The sequence below is a fragment of the Delphinapterus leucas genome, chromosome 20, assembly GCF_059928025.1.
Source record: "Delphinapterus leucas isolate spDelLeu-1000000601 "Yukka" chromosome 20, BTC_Dleu_Yukka2, whole genome shotgun sequence".
NCBI classification, from domain to species: domain Eukaryota; kingdom Metazoa; phylum Chordata; class Mammalia; order Artiodactyla; family Monodontidae; genus Delphinapterus; species Delphinapterus leucas.
The window spans coordinates 16,013,183-16,035,425 of NC_143148.1; the positions used below are offsets into that span (position 1 = coordinate 16,013,183).

The 22,243-nt window shown below is 57.0% G+C and overlaps 2 protein-coding genes across 8 annotated transcripts; both read right to left on the reverse strand.

The window, feature by feature from the left end:
• Positions 1–502: 502 nt before the first annotated feature.
• Positions 503–9,868, reverse strand: APLP1 (amyloid beta precursor like protein 1). 7 transcript variants are annotated; one of them, XM_089902234.1, is made up of 17 exons: positions 9,647–9,867; positions 8,598–8,741; positions 7,639–7,771; positions 7,305–7,417; positions 6,939–7,102; positions 6,644–6,828; positions 6,052–6,182; positions 5,606–5,680; positions 4,581–4,739; positions 4,374–4,502; positions 3,342–3,441; positions 2,196–2,303; positions 1,909–1,932; positions 1,648–1,718; positions 1,344–1,406; positions 1,069–1,212; positions 503–954 (listed from the first exon to the last, which is right to left on the reverse strand). In XM_089902234.1, exons 1-17 carry the CDS (start codon positions 9,773–9,775, stop codon positions 856–858), a joined length of 1,971 nt encoding a protein of 656 aa, XP_089758360.1. In that variant the 5' UTR covers positions 9,776–9,867; the 3' UTR covers positions 503–855. The 7 variants fall into 7 exon arrangements, with proteins under 7 accessions (XP_089758360.1, XP_089758359.1, XP_022441974.1 ...); XM_089902233.1 differs by having other exon boundaries at positions 1,909–1,935; XM_022586266.2 differs by having other exon boundaries at positions 6,939–7,072; positions 9,647–9,865.
• A 1,842-nt stretch (positions 9,869–11,710) lies between these two features.
• On the reverse strand, positions 11,711–21,916 carry KIRREL2 (kirre like nephrin family adhesion molecule 2). The gene is made up of 16 exons (XM_089902465.1): positions 21,890–21,916; positions 20,096–20,172; positions 18,730–18,911; positions 17,969–18,118; positions 17,647–17,807; positions 17,119–17,269; positions 16,741–16,846; positions 16,476–16,624; positions 16,020–16,147; positions 15,810–15,942; positions 15,408–15,508; positions 15,026–15,245; positions 14,456–14,560; positions 14,039–14,139; positions 13,621–13,686; positions 11,711–12,104 (listed from the first exon to the last, which is right to left on the reverse strand). Exons 1-16 carry the CDS (start codon positions 21,914–21,916, stop codon positions 11,769–11,771), a joined length of 2,193 nt encoding a protein of 730 aa, XP_089758591.1. The 3' UTR covers positions 11,711–11,768.
• Positions 21,917–22,243: the final 327 nt, after the last annotated feature.

Sequence of the window (22,243 nt, forward strand, 5' to 3'; positions counted from 1 at the left end):
CAACCCTCTTGAGACAGGTAACAGTATATGTAGAGGGACAACTCTGACATGTCACAAAATGCGATGCACTTGCAGACATCACATAACCCTCTCTGGGACACATGGTTGGATTTCCACACTCCAAGGGGATTCTTATCACCTCCCCCAGAAGGGCTTAAGACTCAAGAATGGGAAGAGCAGTTCAAGATTCCCTGTCCCTCATCGAGTTCACAGGTTGGGGGTGGATGTTGTATGTGACTGTGTATGAGGGTGAGTGGGAGGCAGGGGAAACTTGCTAGAGCCCAGCCTCCTTGGAGTCCACCCTGGAACCCAGCTGATACAGGCTTAGAAGTGGCTGCCCGTTCAGTACCACGGAAAGCTCCTGGGTGGGAGCCTAGCCTAGATCTCTGGACCCCGCCCCTTCCCAAGGCCCCGCCCAGATTTAAAGATCTCTCCAACAGTTTAAAGAGGAAGGAGGTCTGGGCGGGCTTGCACCCTGATTCCCCCACAGAGACGGAGGATGGCCTGGTGGGGAAGAGGACTTTATTGGGATATTAGTGGGGGACACGTGGGAGGGTGAATTCCAGGGAACAACAGACAGTGGGACCAACTGGTGGTCACCTTAACGAACAATACATAAATGTACAAAATAAATTAAAGTGAGGAGGTCCCAAGTGGGGAGGCAGCTGGGAATACCTGGGGATTTCTTAGGGATTAAATTTGGAATTGGACAGGGGAAATAAGAATTTCCAGCCCCCTCACAAAGGGTGTGAAATGAACTTTTTCAAGACCCCTCTCCCAGGCTGGGAGTTGGGGTTCTGGGGCTCCAGGAAGAGGGAAGGTCTGGGCTCAGCCAAAGGGGTGAAGGGGGCTGGTTCAGGGTCGTTCCTCCAGGAAGCGGTAGGTGGGGTTCTCATAGCCGTGACGCTGCAGTTCACGCAGCTGCTGCTCCTCCAGGGTCAGCATGGGGTCCACCTGCAATAGGGGCAGGGGAGGCAGAGTGGGCCACAGGGGCCTGACCGCAGACCTCACAGCCACTCTACTCCCAGGCTCTGGAAGTCCTCCCCATTCCAGGTCTCTGCCTCTCACCTCCACCACTCCATGGCTGATAGCCCCGTAGGGTTTCTTCCTGCGCAAGAGCAGCATGGAGAGGATGATCAGGGAGCCACCACCTGCTCCCACGATCAGCAGACCAGACACAGCCTCTCGGGACATGCCTGTTCCAGCTGGTGCCTGCAGGGAGAGGAGATGGGGCCAGGGTCATCTTGGAGGCTCACCAGGGCCCTGTGTGGCTTTGGGAGTCACAGCCTAGCCACTGACCTCTGACCTCTTCCCCTAAGTACCCACAATATTCCTCCTCTTACCAGCTCATCTCTCTGAATCTCCGATGAGTGGAAAGGAAAACCCCTTGGAACAGACACATTCACCTGGGGGAGCAGGAGGTGTCAGGGACCCAGAAGTCTGGGCCCCTGCCTCCCCCTCCCCTGGGCCCCAAGAGGGCATCCCCCAGCCCTCTTCTTCCCTAGGACCCTGAAGTCCATGTCCTCAGTCCCTTCTTTCCTCTGAGGCCAAGGAACCCAAACCCCTAGCACCCTCCTCCTTCAGACCTAGGAGTCCAGGCCCCCTGGCCCATCCTCCCTCCGATGCCCGTGGGTCCGACTAACTTACCTTTCGTTCATACTGCTCCAGGGGGGACATCTTCTCTTTCTCAGAGGATGCAGCATCTTGTTCTGTGGACCCTACCCCCCAAATCCTATCTCATTCCTGAGAGCCCAGAATGGTGCTACCCCCGCCTAAAGAGGGGGTCAGAAGGGGCACCAGACTCCACCCCAGGTGGCCTGGGGTTCCCCGTGTACGGGCCCTCTTCCATTCTGGGCTCAAGGACTCAGAGGGATTTGGTGGCTGGGGGCTACTCTGTGAGATACTCACCTTTTGGAAGGGCCATGGGGGTGTCTGCTGGCAGCCAGAGGAGGCAAGACAGGTGGAACAGTGAAGAGAGGAGAGCATCACCAAAGATAGTGTGGGGAAGCCCCCTCCCAGGGGCTGAGGAAGGAGGATCGAGGATCCTACAGAGGCCTCTACAACCTCAGACATTCCTTCCCACCCTCTTCCTCTCACTGTGGTGGCTAAGACACCCCCAGATTTTAGGGGATTAGAATTGAGGTTGGGGACCTGTACCCCAAAGTCTGGGATTATGTAGATTTGGGTTAACTCACCATCCTTGGAATCCAGGGGCTGCAGCCCACCCTTGTCCTCATTGCTGCCCCCCGGGGCAGGGACTTCCAATTCACTGGGGCCCAGGTGTTCAGAGTGGAGGAGTTCCTCTGAGGGGAACATGCAGAAAGGTGGTGAGGTTGTGAGCATAGGGATCCACAAAACAAAAATGGGTGAATGGATGGCACCCTAACAATAGAGTGATCGGGGTGGGGGAGCCATACGTGTGACCTGGGGAAGTGGAGCTGAGTGTTGGAGGATGGAGGTTGAAGTTCAAGAGAACAGCCTCCTTAAAGAGCAGGAGAATTAGGGTTTGGCATGGGACATCCAGGAGGAAGTCGCAGTAGATCTGGGGGTTACACTTTCCGGTATTCATGCTCTTGTGAAGGCCCTGCAGCTTGAATCTGGACTGGGTTTGTGACTTGCTTTAACCTACAGAAGGTGGGCCCAAGTCTTAAGAAGACCTGGCAGTTTCCAGTTGCACGGTATGGGGAGCCTGAACTACCATGTAGGAAGTCCAGCTCCCCTGTTGGAGAGACCACGTGGAGGGGCTCCATGGAGAAGAGAGGCCCTGAGCCTACACAGAGAGGGAGAGAGGCTCATTCGTGCCAGAGTCCCAGCCCTTAGCTGACCTGCTAGCCAAATGTAGTGACACGCTTGACTACTGACAAGACCGGCAGAAGAAGCACCCAGCAGAACCCAGAGCAGACGGCAGAATCATAAGCAATGAAAATGGTTGATTTAATACAGTTATAATACCTGGTACATGCTGTCCTATGACCAGAAGATGAAGATTTCCTATCCTCAGTGTGCATTTGAATTACTCAAAGAAGTTGTTAAATGCAAATTTTCCATCCATGTCTCAAAAGATTCTGATTCATTATGTGTGGAGTGAGGTCCCTAAACTTGGATTTTTAACAAACTTTTCAAGTGATGCTAATGAAGGTCCTTGAAGGACTGTGGACCATTTAAATTTAAAGAAAGACTGGAATAAACCTTGGTTTTCCAAACTCAAAAAAAAAAAAGAAAGAAAGAAAAGAAAAGAAAGTGGTTGATTTAAGCCACTAAGTTTTGCAGTTTGTTACACAGGAATAGATAGCTGAAATGGCAGGGGAGTCAAAGGCTGGGGGTCAGGACTGGGCACTCACGGATCTGGGGCCGCAGCTCCTGAGCCAGGCGGGGGTGCTGGTCAAGCAGCCCCAGGCTCTGATTCATCCTTTCCTCGATTACTTGAAGGTGAGTCTGCACCTGTGGGGGAGTGAGTACGAGGGATGAACTGAGCAGTGCAGGCTAGAGATGGGGAAACGGAGGCAGGGTGAAGGAGGAAGGTCAAGAGGGTCCAAGCAAAATTAGCACACACAATGGACAGGAAGTAGGGTACAAGGGCAGGAACTTGGCCATGGGAGGAAGGAAACTGGAGAAGGAGAAGTGGAATACAATGAAAAGGAAAAGATGTACAGAAGACAGGCTGTGAGAGTCTTGGGAAAGAAAGTAAGGAAGAAGGAAAAGGAGTAGCTGCTAGGAAAGGTGGGGCACAGGAGACAAGGTAAGTATAGGGTACAAGGAATATGGTATAGAAGATGGTAAGTGGGTAGGAGGGGCAGCGAGTAGGGTCTGAGGAATAGGAAGTGAGGCTTGAGGAGGTTCTGAAGAAGGAAGAATTGGAGGGTCATATAGAAATGATGTGGTTCAAGGGCAAGACTTGGAGTTCAAGAGCATAGAATGGAGTATTCTTAATGGCTTAAATGGACAGGAAGAGGACATCCAAGAAACAGGAATTAGGATCTGAGGGCACAGAGCAAGGGTTCCAGGGAGAACAAGTGGGGTTAGGGAAAAAGGAGAGTTGAGGGGCAGGAACAGGGTTCAAGGCACAGGAGGGGGATTCTAGGAAAGGAAGAATCCAAGGGACAAGAAGTGGGGTCGAGGGACAGAGAGTGGGAATTCAAGAAAGGGGTCAAAGGCACAGGGGTCGGGGAGGCAGCATTCCAGGGTCAAGAAGTAAGGATCTGAGGGACTGGAGTGGGTCCCAAGCACAGAACGGGGAGGTTCCAGGGATACGAAGGAGGTCCAAGGGATGGAAAGAGGGTATGAGGGGCAAGAGAAGAGTTTGAGGGATGGGGTCCCAGAGGCCGGGGTCTGAGGGCTAGCTGAGAATTTGGGAGCTGGAAGAACCTGAGCACCTGGAGGCGCGTCTGCTGGGCCTTCTCGGGGTCCACGGCAGCCACGTGCTGGTAGTGCCTCAGCGTGTGCCTTTGCTCCTTCCGTTCTGCTCGCAGGTAGCGCCGCAGGGCCAGCAGGACACGCTCTGGCTGTGGAAGCGATGAAGGCTGCCCAGGCCTGCCCCAGCCCTTTCCACCCCCTGCCCTCTGCCCCCACGGCTCCCGCACCTGAGGCGGATCCTCCTGCAGTGCCGCCAGGAAACCTTCCAAGGCAGCCCGGCGCTGGTCGTTGATAAGGGCAGTGACTCGGGTGGCATGGGTCTCCACCAGGCGCTGTCGCTCACCAGACACCTGCTCCTCCAGGGTCTGCAGAATGGACTGGAAGTGCTGGCGAGGGGGTGGGCACAGGGCCAGGAGAGGCGTAGTGGGGTGAAACCCGGGTCAAAGGCAGTCTGGAAGGGTAGGGCTATAGGGTCAAGTGGCGGGGGAGAGGGAGGCATGCAGTGGATCCAGGCCTGGGCAGAGTCAACCTGGGGTGGGACTAGATGACAGGAGACTGACTGGTGGAGCTGGGGCTGCAGGGCCAGGTAGAGTGGGGGCAGGGCTAGGCCTGCTGGGAGCCCCGCTGAAGGTGTTCACTACATGGGTGGGAACAATCTAGGCACAGAGCTGGCCTGTGTTGAGATGAAAGGAGCCAAGTATTGTAGGAAAGGTAGGGCTCGGGCCTGGGCAGGACCCACTGGAGACAGGCTGTAACTAAATAAGACTGAGCTGGGTAGGAGCAAGAGTCAAGTAATGGGGCGCAGCCAAGTGGGGTCTACACAGGGTAGGGCTGTACTAAAGTGAGGCTGAGAGAGGTGGGTCAGAGAGTCATGAGGCTGGGACTACTGAGGAGGGATTGAGTAAAAGGGAGATTACAGGGGCAAGATCAGAGTCAGGGAGCAGGGCCAAGCATCAAAGAGAGGCTGAGAAGGACTGGGCTGTGTCTGCAGGGGCCCAGCTTGGGAGAGGCCTCCAGAGCCAGCCCTCAGAGGCTAGGATCAAGTTAAGACAGGGCAAAACATGGCCAGTGGGAAGAGGAGGGAAGCAAAGTCAGGTTGGATGTAGGCCAAGAGGGGCCAAGCCAAGTGTAAGGGTGGGGCCCGGAGAGGCCCGTGCAAGTAGGAAGGGGTGAAACTGGATGAGGCCAGACAAAGCCAGTGTGCCCCCGGTAGTGGACAGGCCTGAGTAGGACACCCTGGAGGCTGTCCTACCTCATTCAGGGCCTGTCTGTCGGCTTTAGGCAGGTTCTTGGACTGGTTGTCCGCCATGGCCCATTCACGCATCACCTGGGGACAAGGGGAGCTTCAGGATCCTAGAATCCACCCTGCTCTACCCACTGAATCTCCCCTGCCCCCATCCTTCTTCAGAGTCTCCAGATCCCTTAAGTCCCTCTGCCTCTTGGGTTCCCGAGAGGATTCAGAAAGAATTTAAAGTGGAAGAGTACCATGCATCAGAGTTTCCATAGAATCTGGTGGCATCTCAGTGGGATTCTAGGTGGGTCAGAGATCCCTGGTCCTCTTAGGGGTGGTGTTGAGGACTGGGGGTTAATGGGGACTTGGGGACTCTTTAGAGGTAGTCTCAATGTGTCCCTGAGGAATTTCCTGGTATTTAGGGAGCTCTGCCTTATGGGGGGTCCTGGGGCCCCCGGCACCATCACCTCGTTAATCTGACGCATCCTGCGCTCCTCCAGATCCATCTTGGCCCGCAGGAACCCCTCATGCTCGCTGATTTCTCCAGGCATGCCAAAGTACACGTCCACACCATCCGTGGGCCTTGGGGTGGGAGTCACTGCAAGGCCAGGAACCAGGGAGTCAGCCAGAAGCTCAGCTCCAGGTCTCCTTCCCTTCCCAGAGAACTGCATTTCCTAGAGCGCACTGGAGACCCTCATGTGCTCACTTCAGCCATAGCTGCTGCCTGGCATCATGCGAAATGTGGTTCTGAACTGGGCCTGTTCTTGTAAAGCTTAGGAATCCATTACACTATCCTCTAAGCTTTCCCCCCAATAATCCTTCAGACCTGCCAAATGACTCCTCCACTTGCGGGCACCCCCAAACCACCCTCCCCCTTTGCATTCCTCACAGGCTGCCCCTTCCACCTCTACTTTATTCAAAGCCATTCCCATCCCTCCCATTTTCCCCAACAGGGCTTCTCCCCCACAGGTCCCTCCCAAAGAGGCCCCTATACCAAGGCTCCCTTAAATCATCCTCCCCCAAGGGTGGAGGGGACTGGGGGTTCAGAGCCTGCCTCACCTTTGCTGACCCCTGCAGGGGGATGGGAGCTTGAGGGTGGGACTCTTTCCTCCTCTTCTTCCTCCTCAGCCCGTGGGGGCTCCACAAAGTAATCATCTACTGGCTGTAGGAAGGATTCCTCCTCTTCCTCATCCTCACCCCCCTCAACTCTGCCCCCGGGGGGCCACGACCGAGTGGAAGGATCCCTGAGGGAGCAGAAGACTCAAGGCAATGAGAACCTGGGCCCAGGCCCCCAGGCTTCCATCTCCTGCCTCAGGAGTCTTGGGTTGGGCATGGAGGCTTCCCTCCCACTCACCCAACTGCTGTCCCAGACGGGTTGGGGGTCACTGGAGGGGGGCAGCACACATACTCCACACCTCGGAACCGATCCGCGCCACAGGGCAAAAGCATGCCCGAGCCATGCAGGATGAGGCCCTGGGAGCTGCAGGCCTGCGGGAAGAGTGGGCCCAGATGCCAGGACTGTGGGGTAACAGAAGGTAGGGGGTAGCCTGGATGCCTGGGTCTTGGGGGCTGATGGGGCTGGGAGCCTGGATTCCTGGTTCTGTCCCATTGGGAAGAGAAGGCTGAGGCCCAGACTCTTGGGTTCTGGAGGAGGAGGGTGTTAGAGGACTGGATCCCTGGGTTCTGGGGGGCGGTGAGAATGAGTGAGCTGGGTCCTGACCTCCTGTGCCTCCTGACGCCTCCGGGTTGAACTCTCGCACTGGTCCATGCGCTCCTGGTGCAGGAACCGGCAGCCTTCAGGCACCAGCAGGGCCTCGCTCACAAATTCACCCTCTGGCAAATGGGGGTCATCGATGTGAGACACTGCCGCAACCACTAGCCCTACCCTCCTCAGAATCCAGATCTCTTATCCTCATAGGCTTTTCTGTCCCACTCTGGACCCAGGCATCCATCTCCCTAATGTGAGCCTGAAACCAGGGCCAGAATCTCACCCCTCGGAGACGCCCCCCCCACCCCCGCCTCCTTCCGTTCCCCTCCCCCAGCCTGTGACTCACCCAGGCAGCGGAAAGGCACAACCTGGTGGTGGGGGTGGGCACAGCGGCCACCTCGGGCATCCCCGCACCACTGCTCCATGGGGATGGCCTGTGTCGCCTGTTCCACACGCGCAATCTGCAGCTCCGGGTACATCTGGGGGCACCGGGTGGGGGTGATCAACCCACGGCCCGCCTGCGCTTCTGCACTGGCCATGTCCCTTTTCAAGTCTCCAGCATTCATAAGGACCTCTCCTCCCTAGGCCCCGCTTCTCTGTAGAACAGGTCTTAGATATCTAAGCCCCTCAAGCCCGTTGGCCACGCCCCCTAGTACCTCTCCCTTAAGCCACGCCATCCTTAGGCTCCGCCCCTTTGCCTGTCCAGTTTCTTTACGAAGGTCCCTCCATTGCCCAAAAACTCAATCCCTCTAAGCCCACCTCTCTTGTAGTCGCCTCTGCCCCTTCCCCCTATCAGGTTTATCTCCCCATAGATTCCTCCCTTCGTTAAGCCTCGGCTCTCTCTCTGGCCTCTCAGTAAGTATCCTTTCTTTGTGTTAGACCTGCTTTCATAGCCACGCCTCCTAGCTTTCCACTCTCCCATTGGGTTCCACCCCGTTCCCAGTCACGCCGGTCCAAAGGTCTTTTTGTCTTAGCCCCGCGTCTCCTTTGGTCACGCCCACCTACACCTGCTCTTTAAGAAGTCCACCACATTATTGCTAAACTCTGTCTCTTCACTGGACACTTTCCTCAGCGGGCCGTCTTTGCACGGTTCTTCCCCTTTCCTGACCTAGTTTCTCAGAAACAGGTCCTGTCCTATCCTAACTTCGCCTCTTTGTTGGCCACGTCCCCTAGTTTCCCATGCCTTCTTGGATCCCTCATCTCCCTGGACCTTGCCTTTGCACGACTAGCTTCTCACGCGCGACACGGTCCCAAGCTGGATCCCCTTTCTTGCTGGCCACGCCCCTCCCAGTAGGTCCCGCCTACCTGTCTGCAGTACTCCAGCACGCGTTGCGGGTCCCGGAGACAGCGTCGTGAGAGCTGTGGGTCTGGTTCCCAGCGGCCGGTACGCAGGTCCCGGTGAAGGGTTGGCCGCCCGCATAGTCCAGCCACCTGAGCAGACCCTGGGGCCTGGGGGTGGCGACGGAGGGGTCAGTGAGGGCACGGGGGACGCGGGCATGTGAGTCCCCTGGTCCTTTGCTCCCTAGGACCCAGATATTCACACCCCCAGCACCAGCCCCCTCCACCAAGCACCGCGCACCGCCTCCATAGACGTTCGGTTCCCCGGGAAACAGCTCCCACAGGGCGGGGGCGCCCCAGCTCTGCCGTTGCTATGGCGACCCGGGTCCCCCGGGATTCTCGCGGCCTTGTTGCCGCGGAGACAGGCTCCGCCCTCACCCCAGCTCAGCCGCACTAGAGCTGAAAGGGTTAAACGTGAATGGCGGGGGAGGAGGTCAGAACCCAGGCGTTCTGGCCCCTCCTCCCTCCATCCCTAGCTCATGCTCGCATTCTCGGGTGCAAAGACCACAAGGCCTGGCTTCAGCGCCCCGCAGGCCTGGACACCAAGTCCTTGAGGGATGGAGAGCTACATCCTGGGTTGGGGGGCGGTGGCTGGAGGCCTAGACTTCTGGGTCCTAGGATCCTTGCGGGAGGCCTCATATGGATCCAGAGGATGCAGGGGGCCCAGATTCTTGGCTGTAGGTGCCTTGCTGCCTGGTGGGTCCTGTTCAGGTGGGAAGGGTCTGGGGCTGAGTCACCTAGGTCGAGAGGGTCTGAGGGGGCTGGACTTCTGGGAGCAGGGGCTCTGGAAAAGCCAGTTCCTACGCTGGGGGCTGGAGCGGACTGGGACGATAGATGATGAAGGAGATGGGGCCTGGACTTGCGGTTTTCTGAATGCCTAGTGCAGTTAGCGGCGCCGGGGGGCCCGGCCACCTAGCTGGAAAGACTGCGCTTTCTGCTCTGGACCTGCCCGCATCGGGGTCCAGAGGCCCGGTCCCGCCCCTTCCCCCATCCCCTTGGACCCGGCCGGGCCTCACCTCGGCAGCGCTGGGACTCCCACCGGCCAGACTCCCGACGGCGAGCTGCGCGCGCAGAAGCAGCAGCAATAGTGGCAGCAACAGCGGCAGCGGGCCCAGACCGCGAGCGGCGGGGATGGCGGGTCCCATGTCCCGGCCCTCGCGCCCTCACGTCCCCAGCACTTCCGCCCGGCCCGGCCCGGCCCCAGCGGTGACAGGAGCTCCCAGCGCCACGGCCGCCGCCGCCTCCTCCTCCCGCCGCCCCCGGGCTGCGCCGGCGCCGCCAGCCCCGCCCCGCGCTGGCCCCGCCTTCCTGGTCAGGACAATAGCGTGGCAGCTCTGCGCACAGCGGAGAAGCTTGGAAACCCCGGGTGGGAACCTGCGCCAGGCCCCCGCCGCCTTGAGATTCTAGGCGTCCCACCCCATGCAAGCGCCTAGCCAGGAGTCTGGGTCACGGGCTTCCTGGTTGGGGATTTTGAGTTCTCCCTCAAGACTCTCACCACCAGTGTTCCCCTCCCTCGGATACAGATAGCCACAAATCATCTCCCTTCTCCTCTAGGGATGCAAGCATTGGAGAGCGGCCCCCACCCCCAAATCGTCTCTTGAGGTCCCAGGAATACAGGCCTCCAAAGTTTCCCCAATCAAGAACATAGCACTTGGGCTTCCCTGGTGGCGCAGTGGTTGAGAGTCCGCCTGCTGATGCAGGAGACACGGGTTCGTGCCCTGGTCCGGGAAGATCCCACATGCTGCGGAGCGGCTGGGCCCGCGAGCCGTGGCCGCTGAGCCTGCGTGTCCGGAGCCTGTGCTCCGCAACGGGAGAGGCCACAACAGTGAGAGGCCCGCGTACCGCAAAAAACAAAACAACAACAAAAAAAACATAGCACTTGAGACCCAGTCCCCTTCTCCCTCAGATCCAGGAGTCTTGGTCCCAGGTACCTTCTCTCTCAGGACCAGAGACCAAGCTCTCAGCCCTTTCTCCCTAAGACCCACGAGTCCAGGCCTTCTGCTCTGCTTCCCAGGAACCCCAGTCATCTAGACCTTTAACTCCTAGATCAAGGATTCATGAACCAAAGCCCCCAGACCCTTTCTTTAAGGATGAGCTGAGTCAGGTAGCCAGCACCTCAAGATAAGAGTTGACCCCCAATCCTTGCTGTAAGGATCAGGGCATTTCTATTCTCCCACCCCTAGCCTCTCCTTCGCCCCCTCCCCTTCAGGGCTCACTTCTTTGTCTCCTCAAAATGCAGTGTAGAATTGTCTTCCCCAAGCTGACTGGGGCAGTCCTGTCATGTGTGTGCATCTGTGCATGTATGTTTGTGTAGATGTATCTTAAAAGAGCCTGGAGTGCCCAATGGGTAGTAAAGGGCTGGGGGGTGGCTCACGGTTTTTTCTACAGCCACTTCATAGTCTAGGGTAAGAAGAAGGGCCTTGGGGCAGCTTCGATGGACCCCTTCTTTGATAGACAGTAATAATGCCAGGAGAATCTCTAAGACATTCACTTCGCAACTTTTTTTATTAAACATAAATATTCTCATTCTCAGATTCCAACACCACCCCCTCACCCCCACCAACCCCACAACAGCTCTCACCCTATCCTTACTCCTTGGGTCCAGTTCTTCCAGGGCCTTTAAGGAAGGTAGAAAAAAATCAAGATAGTGACCATCTTGGATTCCCAGGGAGTGAATGGGCATTTTGGCTGCAATTCCATGGGTGAAGCAAAGTGTCCCTTGGGGAGAGCCAGGACAGGTCCTCCGTCTTAATCTGCCTTATGTTGCCTTTCTTCTCAATGCAGGTGGTCATCTTGAAATATCTTCTTTCAGTGTTGGGAAACAACTTCCTTCTCTGCCCCTAACTCCCATCACCCCCTGCCCCCCCCCCATCCCTCTGCAAAGGGTCCATGTGCCATCTTGCATCTCTTTTACACAGGGGAAGAGGTAGGCACAGTGGCCTTCTTGCTCCCACTTGGGGCATCCCCTTTGGCTGAGCTGACTGTATATCAATGACCCAGACAATTGTAACGATCTTTCCCTCCCCTCAATGTTCAATTTTGGAAGAGTAAGGTCGCCAACTTGTTCTGGTTCCTCAGAAATCAGGACAATCCATTATGGCAAGTTGAAGATCCCAGGACTCTTCAGTTGGAGAGATGTCACACATGAGTCTGGAGACGTGGGTGGCTGGGGGTGGGGAAGGCAGCATATGGGAAGGGGGGAGTGCTGGGGGCCAGATCTGGGGGTCCAAAGGATGTGGGTTTGATGTAGCTGGTAAAAGCTTGAGGATGGGGTGTGGTGAGATAACCTGCCTTGGCTCTATATAACCTGCAGGGGGGGACAATGCCCACATGTGTTTTGAAATCATAGAAGGTAGGGGTCCCTGGAGGTCCAAGAGGGGAGGAGGGTGGTAGGAAGAGACCTCCTCCAGGGGCTTCTCCAAGGCTCAGGCTCACACTGACTCCTCGGACCTTGTAGTAACCATTGGTTGGGTCCTGAGGGGACAAAATGGGACTTAGTAAGGTATATAAGGGTACAGCGGGGTGAGGGTCACCGATGGAGAGACACACTGAGATAGAGCCAGACCTAGGGGGAGACGAAAAGATAGAAACAGGAGCAGTCAGAGACCCAGAGACATATGGACTGGTAGAAGAACAAAGTGACACAGAAAAACAGTGACAAGAGATGAAGGGACAGAGGAGATGGGCAGAGAAAGACAGAGACAGAAGGATATAGGCCTGCTGAGGGGTGGCGGTGTGGAAGGAGATGCAGAGGGAACAAGAGAGAGAAATGGAGATCAAGACATTCATTCATTCATTTGCCCAGCAGCCTTGAGGCTTTGATTTTGAGTCATGCCCTGTGCTGCATGCCTAGACATCTCTCACTAGGATAGACCTAGCCCTGTCCTCATGGAGATCCAGGCCAATGGAGAAATGATGAATCACTAGATAGAGCCAGGAAGGTCAGGGTTGTGATGGAGGAAGTGACTGGGACAGCTATGGGGGGATCTTCAGACTGAGATGGGGAAAGCCTAGCTCACAGTGGTCATGGCTATGACAGGTGAAACACAGACAGAATGATCAGGGCTACGAGGAGGGAAGCATGAGCTTTCTGGAACCAGAAATGTTTGAGTTGAGACCAGAGGAATAATGGAGAGAATTAGGTAGGTATGGGAAGAAAGGTAGGAGTGTTTCGGGCCAAGAGAATAGCATGTACTAGGTACAGAGAAGAGAGAGAAGGGCTCTGGATTGGGGACTGGGGTCAGTGGGGCCTAAAAGAGATGGGACCCTAAAGGATGTACAAGCTTGGGGAAATGTGAGGCCAGTGTGGAACCTGGTAGGTAGAAGGGGCCTGGGTGAAGCAACCAGGGAGAGGCATCTAGGAGGCCTGAAACATGACTGTGTTGGGGAAAGCACAAGCAGACTGAACTTTGATCTGGGGCTCAAGATGGAGGCCAAGGCTGGGGCTGATATGTGGGCACAGTCAGCAGATAAACAAACTGAGACTGGAGGTGGGTGAGACAGCCCAGGAGGCAGCAAGAAGTGGGTGGAGGGGGTTAGGTGCCAGCTCTGGGGGCAACAGAATGAAAAAGGAGGGAACAGAAGTGGAGAGAGGGACTTCTCTGGTGGTGCAGTGGTTAAGAATCCACCTGCCAATGCAGCGGACACGGGTTCGAGCCCTGTTCTGGGAAGATCCCACATACCACGGAGCAACTAAGCCCGTGTGCCACAACTACTGAGCCTGTGCTCTAGAGCCACAACTACTGAGCCCGCATGCCACAACTACTGAAGCCAGCGTGCCTAGAGCCCGTGCTCTGCAACAAGAGAAGTCACTGCAATGAGAAGCCCACGCACCGCGAGGAAGAGTAGCCCCTACTCGCCACAACTAGAGGAAGCCCGCGCGCAACAACGAAGATCCAACGCAGCCAAAAATAAAAAAATAAAAAATAAAAAGAAGTGGAGAGAGAGTTGGAGATACAGTGAAGGGAGCCCCTCTTTTCCCAACACTCACCTTGGTCTCCAGAGCTCCGTCCTCATCCAGAGCCAGGTCACCGTGGTCTGTGTGCACGATGGGGCCCTGGGGTAGGGTGCTTAGTGAAAGGGAGTGTAGAGGACCCTCTGGCCCCAGTGCCAGACCCCAGAGACCCTCAGTTGAACATCTGAGGCCAGGCAGGAGGGACCAAGGGCACCTGAGAGCTGGGGTCTGGGCTCAGGACAACAAGGAGCCTTAGGGACATATTGGGTCTAGGGAATAATTGGGTCATATTGGGTGTATTTGGATTTGGGGAATATTTGGATCTGGGGATCACTGTTGGGACTACGGCTCTTTTTGAGTTTGGGGCACCCAGTTGCGACTGGGATCACAACTGGGACTGGGTTACTATTTGGGTCTTGAGGTACCATCAGGTCTGGGGACCCTGGCATCCTACCTGGTCCTTGCTGCTGCCTGTCTCCTCCTCGGGACCCCTCGAACTGGAGCCGTTGCTGCTCCCTGGGATTCGCACCAGATTCTTTTGCTTGGAGAAAGAGGCTGAGGCCAGGGACATTGGGGGTGGGGGCAGAGGTAAACAATGGGGCTGGATCACGGTCTGTGGAGACCAGTGCGCAGGAAGAGAGAGGACTGGGGCAAATCAGGTCGGGAGACTGGGAGAGAACCCTGGCCTAGGAGAGTAAGGGGTGTGTGACCCTGAGGAGATGGAGTTAGAGCTTGAGCAGGGAGTCAGGTCCTAAATGTGAGCCAAGGCCAGTGAGGGTCTAGAGAGGCAGGACTGGGACCAGGTCCAAAGGCCAGGCCAGTCAGTGGGCAGGGCCTGTGTATGGGCCTGCGGTGGGGCTCAGGTACTGACCCTTGCCGTGGCGCCAGCAGCAGAGGGCCACCCCAGTGACGGCCATAAGGAGAGTCATGGCCACAGCGGCCACTCCAGCCACAATCCGCACAGCGGGCAGCAAGTCTGTGGGAAGAAGAGGGGGTTCCTGAGGATGCTGAGCAGGAACTGGGGAACAGGGCTTGGGGCTTTTGTAGGGAATCTCTGGGTTCAAAGGTCACCAAGTTTGGGGATTCCAAGTTTTGCAGTCCCCTAGCTTGGGGTCCCTTGGGTTTAAGGACTCATGAACTTGAGGTTTCACAAGTTTAAACTCCCTGGCTTTAGAGAGTCTTAGACTTTGAGGGTATTTTTACTTTGCCTGTATTTGGAGGTTGCCTTCTTTGGAGCCCCTAAGTGTGAGGGGTCTCTTAGTTTAGGATTCCGTATTTGAGGGAAATTATTGTTTGGGGATCTCAGGATTCAATGGACTCATAGTTTTGAGGCTCCCAAGGTTTGGGGGGTCTCTGCACTTGAGGGTCCTCTGTTTGGGGGTTGTGGCATTTTGGGGGCTTGAAATATTCAGATTTGGGGTCTTCGGGCCCAGGGTCTCACCTCTACGTCCCAGGCTGACCTGGGTGCCTCCTTCGCCCAACCGGTTCCGGGCAGTGCAGTTGAAGCCCCGGCTAAAGTCGGACTCCTGGGTCCCCGAAATGTGCAGCACAGAGATCAGGCCTGGACCCTGTCCCCCGCGGCCCTCTGGGGCTGGGAATGTCTCCACCAGGAACCGACCCCTCGACCCCGCCGTCAGGAAGCCCTCATCCCAAGACCAGACCTGGGGGCACAGAAGAGGAGGGTCACTGAGGAGAAGAAGGAGGGCGGGAAGAGGAGGTCAAGGTGTCGGGAAAGTCACAGATAATCCCAGCAGTTTTGGGAGTCCGGCTAGGAGGTCTGGGATCACCGCTGGAAGGGTCATGAGAGTGGGAACTTTCCTTACCACGGCTTCTGGGGCGGGGGAGGCGAAGACTAGACACTGGAGGCGGGCGGGGCCCCTCAGGAAGGCGGGCGCAGAGTGCAGGGCGGTCACCACTGGGGGAGCTGGTTTGGAGATTGTGGACCAATCAGAGGAGAGGCCCCGCCCACCCAAGGCCCGTTCTCAAGCAGGCGAGGCCAGGCCTGGGCACTCCCCACTAACCCCGACCAACTAGGCCAAGCCTCTTAACAAACTTCGAACCCCTCTGAGGCTTGCCTTCCCTAGGTCCCGCTTCAATCCAACGGCCCCAGCCGTCAGTTAAGCTCCCCTTCTCGAGGCCACGCCCACTCTCATTAGCCCTCGCCCCCTCTGCCCACTTCTTATCCCAGGACATGCCAGGTCCACTAGGAAGCACCGCTTTCTCACCGTTCACAGTCAACCTAGCTTCCGCAGCGCCACCCCGCAGGCCCGAGAGCCCCGGCCCGGCTCTGCACACGTAGTCGCCTGCATCCTCCGGCCCCACCGCGAGAAGACGCAGCGTGGGCCCGGAGGCCAGCACCTGGGATAGGGAAGGGGCGTCAGGGACACGACCATGGGAGAAAGCCCCATCTACACAAGCCCCAGGTCTGGCCTCACCTGCGCGTCCCCGCGGCGGGTCCAGGTTACCCGTGGAAGAGGATTCCCGCGCCAGACACAGCTGAAGGAGGCGTCTTCCCCTACGTCCACGGATAAGGGTTTCGGCTTTGCCTGCAGAATCGGCCCGACTGGAGGAGACAGAGGAGGGGTCACATGACCAGGGAGGGATGCAACTTCTGACTTGGGATTAGCCACTCAGAAACGACACTCCCAAGGGCCATTGGGTTTAAGCCCCCGGTTCACAAATCAGCTCGTACGTCCGGCTCACAAGCCCCGGCCCCGCTCGCGCCCCGCCCCTACTCCGCTTTGGTACTGATCCAGCACAGCCAAATCCCGCCTAAATCCTACTTCGGCCCCACCACCTCCCGCAGTCCGTCAGAGCCGCGCCTCACCGTAGCCCCAGTCCCATTTCTCTCACCCCACTTTGGCCACACCCACGGCCCCGCCCCTGCTCACATCGCACATCCAGCGCTGTGCTGCGGTTGGCGCTACCCACTGCGTTGCTGACCTCGCAGGACACCGGTGCAGTCAGGAATGAAGCGTCCGCCACTACCTCCAACATTGGCCCGCGGGCCCCAAGCACAGGGGAGCCCCCCTTTGCCCACCTGCGAAGGTGGTGGGCTGTGTTGTCCTTGCTCCCGAAGCACACCTACTCACGTCCTAGCCCCAGCCCTCCCCAAGCCGGTTCTCCCGGCTGGGGAGAAATGATCTGTGTCCTCACCTATAGCCAGTGACAGGAGGCTGGGCTGTGGCCTGGCATAGGAAAGTGACCTTCTCTCCCTCCTGCACTGTCTGTGGTTCTGCAGACAGAGTCACCACTGGGGGGTCTGTAGAGGTGAGTCAATGGTCAGCGGTGGGCAAGGACATGCAGCACCTCCACTGATGACCTAGTGATCTAGTTCTCAGGTCCTCCACCCCAGGAGTCTGGGTCCCCAGTCCCCTCTTCCCTTTCAGCTAGGAGTCTAGGCTTCCAGTACCCAATTCCCCCAGGGACCCGAGGTCCACAGCCCTCTCCTTTCTCATACCCTGAAGTCCAGGCCCCAGCTGCCTCTTTCCCCAAGGACCTCAGGCTCAAGGCCCAGTGTCCAACTGCACTCACACTGCAGGCTCAGTGTGATAGCTGTGTCCTTCCCCGCAGGCAGGGCCTGGCTCCGAGCCCGGCAAACCAAGATGGCTCCATCATCGTGGCTGGAAGGGGTCAAAGATAAGATGCTCTCCACTGACCCAGTGGTTCCTTCCTTCAACAGGGTCTGTAGGTTATGAATAATAATGATGATTTTATCTACCCTTAGGTAGTACTTACTTTATGTCAGGCGCTCTTCTAGGCATTTATAAATATTACTTTATTTAATCTTCACAACTATCCTAGAGGTGCATACTACTATTAACTCCATTGTACAGATAAGTAAACTGAGGGACGGAAATGTTAAGATCAACTAACGAGTGGCTGAGCCAGGATTTGAACCTAGGTAGTCTAGCCCTAGAGCCCTTATACTTAAGTACGTACCAAGGATCCCAAGCCTTGAATCCCTGCCCTCCCATGCCTCCTCTGGATGAGCCTGTGGTCTGAGTGGACCCCCAAATTTCCCTGAATGAGCAAGGGCTGGCATAGAGACTGGGACCTGACCTGGCGGAAGGTGGCCCCATCTAGCCGGACCCCATCTCGGAACCACAGCAGCTCAGGGGTGGGGCGGGCATCCCCACGGCTCCGACAGGTCACATTCGCAGGAACCCCAGCAACCAGAGACACAAAGGGGCCACCCAGCACCTGGGGGGCTTCCGGAGGCACTGTAGGGTGGATCTGGGGTCAGAGCTGGATCCTGGGCCCAGAGACCCTGATCTTCCCAGCTCCGACCGACCACTCCTCCGTTCTCCCCAGACTCTCATATTCCCAGCTAGCACTGGCCGTCCGCCTGGGCTCCCCAGGGACAAGTGGGCTGGGTCCTCACCCAGCACGTGCAGTTGGGCTCGTCGAGAGCGGAGACCTGCTTGTGTAGCTTGACATTCGTAGGACGCTTGATCCTCTATCTCTACGGGCCTAATGTGGAGGTCGTGCTGGCCACTGGCTGCATTCCCTGATATCCAGTACCGGGACCACCCTGGAGTCAGGGAAAAGGCAGTCACACCATGGTTCTGAGTTCTTGGCCCCAGGCCTCCAACCCCAGACACCCCACACCAGAAAGACACTACCAAAAGTGGGTGCTGGGCCAGAGAGACACTAATCCTCTCCCAATCCAGAGTCGCTGCAAACTTGCGGGGGGTGGGGGTGGGGTGTGTGTGTGTGTGACAAATTCAGGGAAAAAAAAAAGCAAGAAAACAATTGTCATAAAAGTCAGATTAGATACTACCTCCTGGGTGAGGAGGGAGTGGGCTATGATAGGGGAAGGGAATAAGGAGGGCTTCTGGGGAGCTGGCAATGGACCTGGGTAGTCGTTACATGGCTGTCTATTTTAGAATTATTTGGCAAATCTTCCATTTATGCTTTATGAGCCTTTCTGCACTTATGCAATATTTTACAATAAAAATTAAAATTCCCAAACCCTGGGTCACCTCTAAAGAAGAAGCTGAAAATTCTGAACTCCCAAATGTTTCCTTGAGCCCATTCATTTCCCAAACTTGAAAACGTCAAAATAGAAACTTCAGTTATAGCCCAAGCCCAACACCCTCACCCTGGAGTCAGCCCCTCCCTGAATAGATAGAACAGCCTCACCTGGCAGGTCTCTTTCGCCCCCTAGAGCCAGTCCATCCTTAGTCCACTGAACCAGCCCCCAGTATGCGCCCAGGGCACAGGGCAGACGGGCCTCGTCCCCCAGCAGTACTACCAGGTCTTCTGGCTGTTGCAGGAAGTGGGGTGACAGGCCTAGGAGAATGGGGCGGAGGAGCAGAGCAGAGCTTAGCACATTCAAGAGTTCCCTCACTCAGGAGGGAGTTCAGTCCCCAATCCCCTCTGCCCTCAGATCCAGAAGCCCAGGGTCCCTCAGATCTAGGAGTCTGAACCCTCAGCTGCACTTACCACAGTAAAGCGACAACTGGCAAACAACCCTCTCTTGTATTTATCTGCCCCTGCCCCTCGCGGTACCTGCACGCCCTCTGAGGCAGAAGAGAAGGACAAGGAGTGCGGGGACCAGCATCCTGAGTGTGTGTCCCCCAAGATCCAGCAGACTTGCTGTTGCACTGGCTTCCCTGCCAGCTCCTTCCTCGGCAGCACACCTCCCACCACTCTAGCCTGGAGTCCCCTTCGCTCCCAACTCTTCGCTCCAGGCTAGCAGCACCCCCTGTCTCTGGCCCGGAGTTCTAGCCTGCTCCGCCGCAGGCTCCGCGGCTCTGAAACGCAGGCCAGTTCCGCGCGCTCGGTCTCGGAGAGACCCTGAGGGCCTGATCCCCCTCGCCCCGCCCCGGCCCGCCTTCTGGGAGACCCGCCCTTTTCCCGCTGAGAAACTCCCGCGGCCCAGAAGCGGATGAATGGGGGCATGCAGGGCCGGGTCCCCCCAGCGGGAGGACACCCCAGCGCCCTTTCAGTCTGGGAGCTGGAACACCTGGGTTGAAGGAGGGGGTACCGGCTGGGTTGGACACCTGCACCCTGCCGGGGTTGGGGGGTAGCTGGGGGTGAGGAGGAGGGAGGGGAGGGAGTGGAAGAAACTTGCTCAGCCCGGGTCCTGGAGGGACCGCGCTGAGTGGAAACGGAGCTATAAATGGGAACCCCTGGAGACTCGCTAGTTTCCGCGCCCCGGAGAAGCGGGGCCCGGGGCTCCTCTGGGCCTGGTGGGTCAGGAAGAGGGCGCCGTGTTTGCCTGGGGGGCAGCTGGGACCCTCCGAGAAGGGGGGTTCAGCTCTCCCCACCTCAAAACCCCTTCTCAAAATATCCCTCTGCCTGCCTTGCTACCGCTGCAAACCATAGCACGTCCTAAGATCCAGGAATCCAGGCCCCCGGCCCCTCCTTTCCCAGGACCCTGCGTTCCGGGACCACCCCCTCGCCCCACTCGGCCGTGGTTGCCGGGCGACGGCTGGGAGGCGGCGGTGTCCGGGCTGAGTCAGGCGGGGAGGCTGGGAACCACGCAGCTTGTCCTGACGGCTACATGCCGCCCAGCTGGGGCGTTCCCACGCTGCCGGCCCGCGGTGCGCTGCGCAGCTGGCCGGGCAGGTGGGAGGGACCCTGAGCCGACAGAGCGGGGACTGGGGGCCTGGGACCCTGGGTCTGACATTCTTGAGCCTGTAGGGACTGGGGCTCCACACTCCGTTGTTCCTGAGCTCAGATTCTTGTGTCCCTAAATAGCAGGGGCATGGATCCCCAGGATTCTAAGACTAGGGGTTCAGACCTCTGAGGACTGAGAAGCTAATGGCCTGAACGCCAAGTTTCTGAGGAGTTGGGGACTCAACTAGGTCCCCTGCCTACAGAAGAGTGCAGTTGGGAAAGGATGACCTGGGGTCAGAAAATCTGGCCTTAAATCTTAGAGTCAGTGGATTTAACCACCAATCTCTCTCCCACCCCCACTCAGGCCCAGAAGGATTTGAAAATCAGCAGACAGTGAACATCTGCCCTAACTCCTGTGTGTGCATGGGGGGGTGGGGGGGTGGGAAGGATTGGAGGCCTGAACTCCCAGGTCCTTGGGAAGAAGGGGCCTCGACTCCTGAGTCTGAGAGGGTAGATCCTGGGGGCCCAGACTTCTAGAACTCTTGGCTTTTGTTTTGGGGATCCAGCCCCTGGATTTTGAAACAGGATGAGCTTGGGTCCAGGACTCCTGAGTCTTGGGGTGGAAGTCAGGTAGTAAGGCTGTTTTTCCAGACACCTGACATCACTTCCCCTTCCTGGCTCTCTGGGGCCACAAGCATGGAAAGATGGAGAGCCTGAGGTCCCAGGAATATCCAGAGAAGGAAAACATCCAAGGTGGAGGGTGGAAGGTTTGTGCTAATTAAAGGTCCCAGCAATGGACAGCTCTATGCCCTGGCCCCGAGGGACACCATCTGGTGATGGTGCTGTGAGAGAACCTCCAGCTCTGCATCCAGCCCATTCCCCAGGAGGCGTGGGGGCATTGGGAGAGGGAATGTGGGAGGAGGGCAAGGAGTCAGGAATGGGAGGCAAGAAGAAAGATTAGAGGGAGCATCAAGGATGGAGGTGTGGGGACTCAGGCCAGATGCCTCATCTTGTTTCTGGGTGAGGACCAGATGGGGGTCATAGTGGGGGAGAGAGAGAGAGAAAACGAGCAGTTCCAATTCCTGCAGGAGATAAGCGGGCAGAAGAAGCTTATCCCATGTGGGTGTGTATGCACACACTGGAGTGGGGAGGGCAGGCCAACCAGCATATGGTTATAAAATCCAAAGATGTGAACAATCAGGAGGACTCAGAGATGAAGAAACAAATGAAAGAAAGACACACAGTCAAAGGCTGACTGAGAACAAATATTTATTGAGCTCCCGGTGTGCATGAGAGACAGAGTATGGGGTGGGGGAGAGATAGAGATGAGAACAGAGACAGAAAGTGAAAAACAGAGAAACATACAGGCACAGACAGTGACAGAGTTAAAGGCTGGCTGACATGTAACCACCTAATGGAGAGAGAGAGGGGGAGAAAGACACTGAGTCAGAGAGGGAGAGTCTCAAAGCGATGGAGGAAGATAGGAAAATAAATCGAGATGGCTTGAGGGAGGGAGAGAGACAGACACCCAGAAGGCAAGAAGAGACAGAAAGGGATAGAGGGAAGCTACGTGAACTGGAACTCACAAGGCCCTTGCCAAAGTGTTCCCACACTGGGCTCAGTGCTTGTGGCCTCGGACCCTGCCCGTCACTCCTACCCACTCAGATTGCCAGGCACACTTAACACCTTAGACATTTACACACTCACACTGCACAAACTTCCACAGATCACAGCTCACTCTCGCTTTCCCCAGGCTCACACGCATGCTCACACACCCACAAGCACTTCACACATATGTGTGCACACAGATATCGGCACTCTCCCAGCCCCTCTCACACACTGTTGCACAGTCCTCAGCAGAGACCCCTGGCGTCACTGAGAGGGAGACGTCTACACTGAGAGGGAGACGTCTACTCAAAGAAGGAAGGGACTTGAAGGTCAGGTACCAGGGTGGGAAGAGTCGAAGAGTCTTACCCCCACGCTGGGTCCAGCTCTCAGCTCCCCATACTGAGCTGGGACCTCCTGGGTCTGAACTGCTCCTCCTTTACCCCTGGCCCAAGCCAGGCCCTTGGGGTCATGGGGGCTGGGGAGG